Consider the following 9350-nt stretch of genomic DNA (forward strand, 5'->3'; position numbering starts at 1 on the left):
TTATCGTGCCAACGGTAAATTAATTGGTAGCTGCATAACTGTAAACGGAAATGGAATACAACAAGGGTAAAGCTATGAAATAAAACTAAACAACTTTCCCCGAAGGTCCATTGCTGTTACTTATATGATTTTTTTTTTTCAAACACGCTTGGAAGTGTGAGCGTTATTTTGGCAATCTTCTTCGAGATAAATGAAAATTGCCGTACTGGCCAGATACATGCGGGCAGCGGCCGGCAAAAGTTGTATGTAAATCCATATCCGTCGTGTTTTGCGACAAATAAATTACTATGTAAACTCAAATCTGTCCTGTAATTTAAAAATGGAATGACTTTTTACTTCGAAACATGGCTACCAAGGAGGTAACTAATAAAAGGTTTTATTTAAATTTCGAACCGGATTGCAAATAACTTAAAAACTTAAAAAGTAAAATTGTGTTTTTGATTTCCGCGCATTGTTTGAGAAAAGTACTATACAAGCCTTGACCACAACTAGGCATTGTAGACTCACGTATGTGTGCCTCGGCTTCGCCTCGGCCCACATTTGCACGTTCGTCCATCAATGCCTCAGTTACTGGCCGATGCAGTAATGTACTATAATTTGTGTTCCAAGAATAAGAACGACTTCAATCGTGGCACAATATTTTGATTTAAAACTAAACTACTGGATCGATTTTGAAAAAAATGTCTTAAACCTAATCTTGAAAAATATATCTTTTAAGATAAAAAATGAATTTTCCAAATCGGTTTACAACTAAAGAAATTGTAAAGTAACAAACAAAGATATAAGAATAATAAAAGAATATCAAAATAAATATTAAACGCGGATAGCTTATAGATTATATAGATGGAAGAGCAACGAGCCTCAAAAACGGCAAGTTTTTCGTTAGCTAATTGTCAAATTAGATGGATCGTTTTTTTATCAGTGTTCTATATACTTACACACATAATGTATCTTGACGTATCTATATTTAATTATTTAATAAATAAAATGAGTTTTTTACGCATTAAAAAGATGCAAAAAATATAAAACAAAATAAATACAAAAGTTATAAAGGAAACACTCATAACTTTATATCACGAAAAATTGTATGAAAAAATTTACTCGCTCTTCTCGAAACATTTGTATGGAAACACTTTATCAATATAATCTAAGCATAATACATCATCATTATCTTCCTACCTTTATTCCAATTATTATTTATATAAATAAACTAGCTGACTCGGTAAACGTTGTTTTACCATATACATTATTTCTAGAACTATACATGAAATAGTTGGTGTTGTGGGTGATCATGGGCGGCGGTAGTCACTTACCATCAGGTGAGCCGCATGCTCGTTTGCCCCCTGTGTTGTAAAAAAAAAAAAAAAAAAAATGAAAATATATCGTACTACAATTATTATATTCGATTGTCATCTTGCAACCCTATTGCGGCATATAAAAATTGAGATTAAACAACAGAGGTTCATCGTAAAAGCGTTAAAATTTGCATTTGTATGTATTTTTCAATGCTAAATCATAATAAATTAAAAATAAAAAAAAAATACAAAAAAATAAAAAAAATATTTAGAGGTGGGTCACCCCTATCATTGAGGGGTATGAAAAATAAATGTTGGCCGATTCTCAGACCTACCCAATATGCACATAAAATTTCATAAAAATCGGTAAAGCCGTTTCGAAAGAGTTTGGTAACTAACACCGTGACACAAGAATTTTATATATTAGATTTAAAATTTAATATTTAAAAAAAGAACTACAGTCAATTACCTACTATGGACAAGCGTTGTAATTGGAGTGATAAATCTCATTCCACACAAATAAGCACCGCCGCCAATTCAATGAGGAAGGGATCTATCGAAATTACTTCGGAGATCCATTGACAAATGGACCAAGGACAAATGGAATTTTGTTACAGCGTTGTGTTTGTGTTTAAAAATACAAGTTCTTGTTTTTCAACCGACTTCAAAATTAATTAATTGCAATAATTGTATTTGTTTGTTTGTTACCTCACAACTTTATCAGTTATTTTGAATTTGGAAAATTCTTTTTTTTTATCTGAAGGGATATACTTTCAGATTGGTACCACACAAATTTTATTAAAAGTGATTCAGAAATTTTGTTTTTAAATCATAATAACTGATTTAGCCACAATTGAAGTAGTTTTTTTGCGGTACACGATCTTAATTACGACAGTATTAAGGTGGTCCTAAGCTCAAATCCCAGCCTACTCCTCGAGATTTTTCACATTTATATTTGGATTATTTAATAATTGAAAGTGTTGTCCCAAAACCAGTTATTTTCAATTAAAAACTAACCTAAAGAACCGATTTTGATAAAATTTCTATGAGACCCAACCTGTAAGTATATCCTTTCGGATAAAAAAGATTTTTTAAAAAAATTTAATTTATTATTTTAATATTTGGATCTGTTACGTTAATTAACATACTGTATAACAAAGGAAAATTTTGCCATCAGAGGGTGCCACCCTCATACGAATAGTAGTTGCAGTTCTGCCACATCACAGAGCCATGACGAGTTTTAAACCAAAACTTATGACTGTAGTATGGTTTGAAAAATGTGGTGCACAGCAGACCACATGTTTAAGGATTCCGTACCACAAAATGAAAATAGAACTCTTACAGGATCGCTTTGTTTAACGTCTGTCACTCTGGCAGTTAAGATACTTTTTTTCAAGGACACGTAAAGGTATAAAGCTAAAATTAATACCTTATGCTCAAGTCTGCAATCCTTTGAAGCTATTTTTTTTTTTTAATTAAACGTCAAAAAATCAAACATCAAAGTCAACGCAATCAAAAGATACGATCGTTTATAGAGTATATTTTGACAGTTGCAAGGAAACTAAAAACTATAAGATACTAGCCGTTGACAACGTTACAAAAGTCGATTGCTTTGGTACCACTGATAGGAATTAGGTCGTACTGTCCTTTTGACATCATAACGGCTTAAACAATCTCTATGTTTAGTATACAGTTACCATATGGAATGGAGGAGGGCATAGTCTACTTTTTATTCTGATCATGTGGACGAAGGGATGAGTAAAAACTAGTAGGTTGTTAATTACAGAAAAATGTAACCTCCCACGAGTTATTCGTTCTCTCTGATTGGGTCCTAAAAATTGAGTATAGATCCCAACCTTAAGTATAAATACTGAGGTCAAATAACAATAAAAAGCTGTTATCTTGTTACTTAATGAAAAATAAAACCGTCTTAGAGTTGGCGAGATATCTACCATAAAACTGAAGCAGCAACCATCACAGGGGATTAGAGATGGGCAATCCACCTGGGTGGGTTTAAAGTCTGGTGGGTAAAAACCGGGTGTTTTGGGTTTATTGGGTTTAAACCCCATAAACACCCAAATTTTTGGGTGTTTATGATTTTGTACTTCATCATCGTCATCTCAGCCGCAAGACGTCCACTATACTGGACATAGACAATATTATTATGCAGCCTACAGAATAAAAAACTTTTAATTTGATTTTGAGTTTATTAAGAAAGAGATGAAAGTAAAATGTAAAACTACAGTCAATCACTGTCAGATTCAGAGTTATTACAAGCGATGAATTGTATAGGTTCGATAGGCTCTATTTCGTCTAAACTGTTATGTTCATTTACTTGCTCAATGAAAGCTTCTAAGGTATTTTCTTCATTAAACTGAATGTCCTCGCATTCAGCTTTATGTTTAAGATTCCAGTTATAACAAATGAATGAAATTTTTTCAGTTCTTTCAGTTGTAAGTCGATTTCTTTTGTTATTATGTATGTAGCCTTGGATACTAAAGGAACGCTCAGTGGCTGCCGAAGTACAGGGAGCTGATAGAATACGAATCGCTACTTTGCTTAACTCAGTGGAACCACAAATACCTTTCCACCATATTAGGGGCTCAATGCTATCTAATGAGCTCCATACAAATCCTCTGGCCCAAAAGTTTTCTTTAGCTTTATAACACGCCAAATCTGCCATTACATTTGACAAACTTAAGTGTTGGCTTAAATTGTAGATAAACTCCATACCCTTAAGTTCTTCCTCTTGAGTAAGTTCGACTCCTAGAGTCCTGGGGTCTAGAATATATGCTGCAAAATGTATTGGCCTCATTGCCATATTTCATCTTGAAGATACTGATGTTAGAATCTGCTGTTTGCTTTCTTCGCTCAATGTCGAAATCTCATTTAATGCAAAACGTATCTTAGCTTGTACATCTCTAAATGTAATGTATGTGCGATGCAAACGATTCTGGTCGCTCTCTAAGTAAAATATGCTTTCAGTGACTGGTTCCAAAATACTTATACATTCCCCTGTCTTCGTCCAGAAATCATCACTTAGAATTAAATCTTTAATATCTCTTGAAATTACCACATCTTCTCTAACTGTTAATATTTGCAAAGCTATCTTATTTGCTTTCAAACTTTTTAACGAAGTAACATGACTTCCCCATCTTGTAGCACAAGGCAATTTTAGTGTTTGTGTAGAATCTTCACCCTGCCTTGATTTTATCAACAAGGAACTTAATCGTTGACTCCTTTTAACAGTTTTTATTATATTTATGGCTTGCATAATAAACACAGTTACTTCTTGTATCTTTACAATATCTTGGCACAACAAGTTAAGGATATGTGCACAGCAACCGAGAGGAACAACATGTGGATATTTGAGTTTTGTTAATTCGAATGCCTTTTGTATATTTCTAGCGTTATCGCCAATAAGTACAAGAAACTTATTTGCTCCATACACTTTCATTACTTTTTCAACTTCTTGGCTAAGGTATTCACTAGTGTGAGGATTACTTTCTGTATTCAAACTTTTAACGTATGCAGGTTGAGGTTTTGATATAAGAAAGTTTATTATTCCTTCATTTCTTAAATTAGACCAGCCATCGCACTGAAGGTGTAAGTAACTACAAGCATTTAGTTCCTCATTTAACTCAAAACGCATTTCTCTATATATTTTATCTAAGTATTTTGTCGCTAAAGCTTTACGTGAAGGTATTTTAAATTTTGGTTGCAATTTTTCGAAAAATTGTATCCATAAAGGATGTTGCACCATCGATAATGGCGTCCCTGTTACAAATATAGCTCTCGCTAATTCTGTTTTTATATGATCATCGGTGTCTTGAAACTCAGCATTTATTGTAGTGTTAGCAGACGACGAGGGGCTTATAAAAGAATCATTTGTCTCTATCTCTGACAGTCCAGACATTTTGGTTTTGGACGAGCTATCTTTTATAAGTTTCATAGAGTCTTTTAATGTTTCTGGAGATTTTGGACAAGTGATAAGATGTTGAAGCATTTTGGCAGCATTACTGAATTTGTAGACCTTATTACAAAGCTTGCAAGAAACAGACTTGTTTGGTAAAGTACGGTAGTGCTCCCATATGCGTAAATCTTTAGGTCTCCCCATTGAACCTAAAAAAATGAACGATGATTAGTTGGTCTGACGAAAATTCAACAATAGAGTGCCTATTTTTTTACAATGATTATTTCTTGTTATTTACAATAAATTTATTAAAAAAATAATAAAATAAATACAAAAAACCTTTGTAAAATTACATCTCCTCGGAGGATTAAACGCAGACGCTAGTTTATTATCGTATTGTTCTGTATTTTTCTCAGCAACTTCTTTAATTCGATTAGGTACTTACGCATATTATGTTAAAAATAAATATCTAGTACACATCTTAGGCTATCCACCATTATTATCCAATGACGACTCTCAGCTAACTATGCACTATCATCCAAAATAAACGTGTATGGAAAATTTTATCCCAGTCGGTTGAGGATTGAGGATAATTGCATCAACATACGAACATACCTACATACTTTTATTTACATAACGCAAGCTAAATAAAAGCTTGTAATAATACATCTAATTTTAAGTTAAAATTGTTAAGTGATCATGATATAATTGTATCATTCAAAAATCCACTTACCTTTAATTATTTCTTGTTAAGTATAAATATTATTTCAAATCTGCTCCCTTAATATGCACTTTTTTACTGCTTTTCCTACCTAACACGTTACCAGGAAGTCACGTTACCAGAGTCAGAGTAATAGTGAACACGTTTGACAGTGATTGTCGTCGCCTCATATTCAGCGTCGACGAATAGGGGAATCCCCAGTCATAATGTATTGCATGCGTGGCGGTCTTACTTCAAATCCATAAACAAAGAGATAATTACAGAACTCGATACTAGATGGCGCTGTTTTTGTTTGAAGAAAGTTTGCGGGCTAAAATACATAGAATTTCATCAATGACTTCCACAAAGAACAACATTTCTGTTTTTTCTAAGTCCGTATCTCTTCCGTATATTTCATAAGATATAAGCTTGGGCTACATTGTTATGCAACGTGATTTTGTCGCTGTCTTGCTAGCAGGGTTGACAGATATACGATTTAAATCGTACTCATACTATTATTTGTCTATTTTTTAATGTACGATCGTAAAGATTATGATCGTAATTCGCACAAAAACATACGACTTTTTGGTTACCTGGCAACATTTTTATTATGAAACGAACATGCTCACATCATCAGTCACATGCAACAATTTATTGGGGATTTCCCCTTCACATCTGGCAGTCCTGCTTGCTAGAATATAGGTAAGTCAGCCACAGTTACTGACGATCGATATTTAAAGGGTATTGTTTTTGTGCTAAATATTTCATAAAAACGTTATTTAATACTTTGTGGATTATTAATTTAGTTGATAATCACTGGAAGTAAAATGGATGCTAATTTGAGAGATCAAGATCTTCGTATAAAACAGTTAATAAAAGAAAATCTACGTAAGTACTCTTTTTATACCTAGGTAGGTAAGGTATAATAAACACAAAAGGTACTTAGATCGCGTGTGTTCGAAGCATTTATTCTAATAAATTTAATTTAAAATTGTAGAAAGAAAAAATGTCTGCCAAGCCGTAGCCGAAGCCGATCTCCAAATATATTTGGCGATAGTGAGACCCAGTGTCCAGATGATTTACCCAGCGTCGTCGCAACAAAGAAAAAAACGAGGATAAAGTAAAAGAAAATTTACTGAAAGAAGAAACAAACTGTTCTAAATGCTTAATTTATGGAGAAGAGGATAAAAGAAATGAGTATTTCGGACTGTTAGTGGCTCAAGAATTTAAATATATACGGCCATGTGTGCGAACGAGGTGTTATGAAGAAATTTTAAAGTATCTACGGGAAGCAAAAGGCCAACATGTTGATCAACTGCAACATGAAAACACTGAAAATTAATTACTTTCATTTTATTATATATAGATTTTTAAAATTTCCTGAAATATTATTAGTTAACGTTTTATTTAATATTGTAGAATTGATCAATACAATTTATAAAAATAATTTATTGGTATTACTTACATATTTTCAAAAAATACGTAAAAACCTATTTTTTGGGTGATTATGGGAGTTTATGGGTGTTTATTGGGTTTTTACCAAAGCACCGGGTTTAAACCCGGTGCTTTGCCCATCTGTACAGGGGATATCAAAATCTCATATCCACAATAAGTCTTTATCGCACGTGCCCAGCAATCTTCGACTTTATTACAATTCGATTCGATCTATTTTAGTGTATCAGATAACATTTTATCGAAACGCTTTGTTTAATGTGATATAAAATGGATTTTTTTACTGCGGTCACATAGAGACTATTAATACATATTTACGAGGACAAAAAAATGTCCTTGAAATCTCAATCTTTGAAAATATCTTTTTATTGTATCCCATAAGCATTCACTACGTGTGGTCATACTCGTGATAGAGTAAGAATTCAATTTGCCAACTTTTAAATATTGGACGGTCTTACTACAACAAAAAATAAAGTTGCGATAAACAGATATTCAATACAACAAAAGGGTGGGAGGAAGGGATCGTTAGTAATGCGGGCTACCAGTCCCATTGCTAGCAATATACCCTATCAGGTCGACCTCCACGCGGTTCCCCCTGGAAACCATCGTGCGGAGTTCCATGTGTATTCATCACGATGGGCTGACTGACCTGCGTTTTTTCATTATTCACCTATCACCTCTCACTGGTGCCTCGCCAGCGTATACCGATAGCGCAGGCGGGGTTACCATTCCATTAATCATCCATTAAAAAAAAAACAACAAAAGGGTGTCTAACATCTGTTTATCCTTACAATCCTTACTAATATTATAAATGTGAAAGTGAATTTGTTTGTTTGTTACCTTATAGAGCATTTAAGACTTAACCAATTATGATGATATTTGGTATAAACGACAAATGGGATGGAGAAGGACGTAGACTATTTTTTATCCCGATCATTAAACATATCCTGGTCACGCGGACAAAGTCGCGGGTAAAAGTTAATCTAAATAAAAAAGGCTGATATATTAAAAGGTATTTAAAGTAACAAATTTTATTTTAACAATTAGGTCTTAGTTGTATTTGTAATTTTAGCATAAAATTTAAAACATTATTACATCGGGTAAACAATGTTTAAACATTTAGACTTAATTTTGTTAAACACTATTTAGTTAGACAGTGTTTTAAATTATTTTGTGGAACCGAGAAATTAGGTGGTACTTACAAGGTATAATACCTAAGCATAATACGCTCAGATTGCGGAATGATCTGCCCTGCCGACGTTTTCCCTAGAGACTACAGTATGGATTTCTTCAAAAACGATGTATTAAGGTTTCTTCGGTGTCAGCTATGCGCACGTGATACCCTCATTTTTGCAGGCATCCATAGACTACAGTGACCGTTTACCATTAGACAAGCTGTATACTTGTTTACCACCTTCATGCTATAAAAAAATCTACACCAATACTAAAGATGTACAATTTAAAATACGATTCTAAACTGAGGCACCGCATTTTTGTATAAACATTCAATTAAGAAAGCCCTATATGTTCTAAATAATAACAAGGACGGGGTAAAACTGTATCTCAAAATATCTATACTTATAATAAAAAAAATATATATAAATCTTTTTGAAGACGGTTTAAAATATGATAATTATTTACATAACTAGCGGCCCGTGCCGGCTTCACACGGGTGGACATTTTTACATTTTAAATAGTGGCCATTAAGGCTGCACACGCGACGGAAACTTAAAAATGGTGTAACTTCTCCCGTTTTCCCAACATTTCCACTCACTGCTCTGCTCCTATTGATCGTAGCGTGGTGAAAAGTATACTATAACCTATCCAGGAGTATGAAGAATAATTGTACCAAATTTCCTTAAAATCCGTCGAGTAGTTTTTGTTTCTATAACGAACATACATACATACAGACAGACAAAAAATTTACTGATTGCATTTCTGGCATCAGTATCGATCACTAATCACCCCCTGATTTTGGAAATATATTTCA

At 33.3% G+C, this 9350-nt stretch overlaps 1 protein-coding gene across 1 annotated transcript; it reads right to left on the reverse strand.

Moving 5' to 3' along the window:
* Positions 1–3274: 3274 nt before the first annotated feature.
* LOC128202559 (uncharacterized) lies at positions 3275–6996 on the reverse strand. Its single transcript, XM_052903272.1, has 2 exons — positions 5942–6996; positions 3275–5417 (listed from the first exon to the last, which is right to left on the reverse strand). Exon 2 carries the CDS (start codon positions 5410–5412, stop codon positions 4120–4122), a length of 1293 nt encoding a protein of 430 aa, XP_052759232.1. The 5' UTR covers positions 5413–5417; positions 5942–6996; the 3' UTR covers positions 3275–4119.
* Between the last annotated feature and the right edge of the window lie 2354 nt (positions 6997–9350).

The sequence above is a fragment of the Galleria mellonella genome, unplaced genomic scaffold, assembly GCF_026898425.1.
Source record: "Galleria mellonella isolate WM207_F2 unplaced genomic scaffold, CSIRO_AGI_GalMel_v1 utg1386, whole genome shotgun sequence".
Lineage (NCBI taxonomy): Eukaryota > Metazoa > Arthropoda > Insecta > Lepidoptera > Pyralidae > Galleria > Galleria mellonella.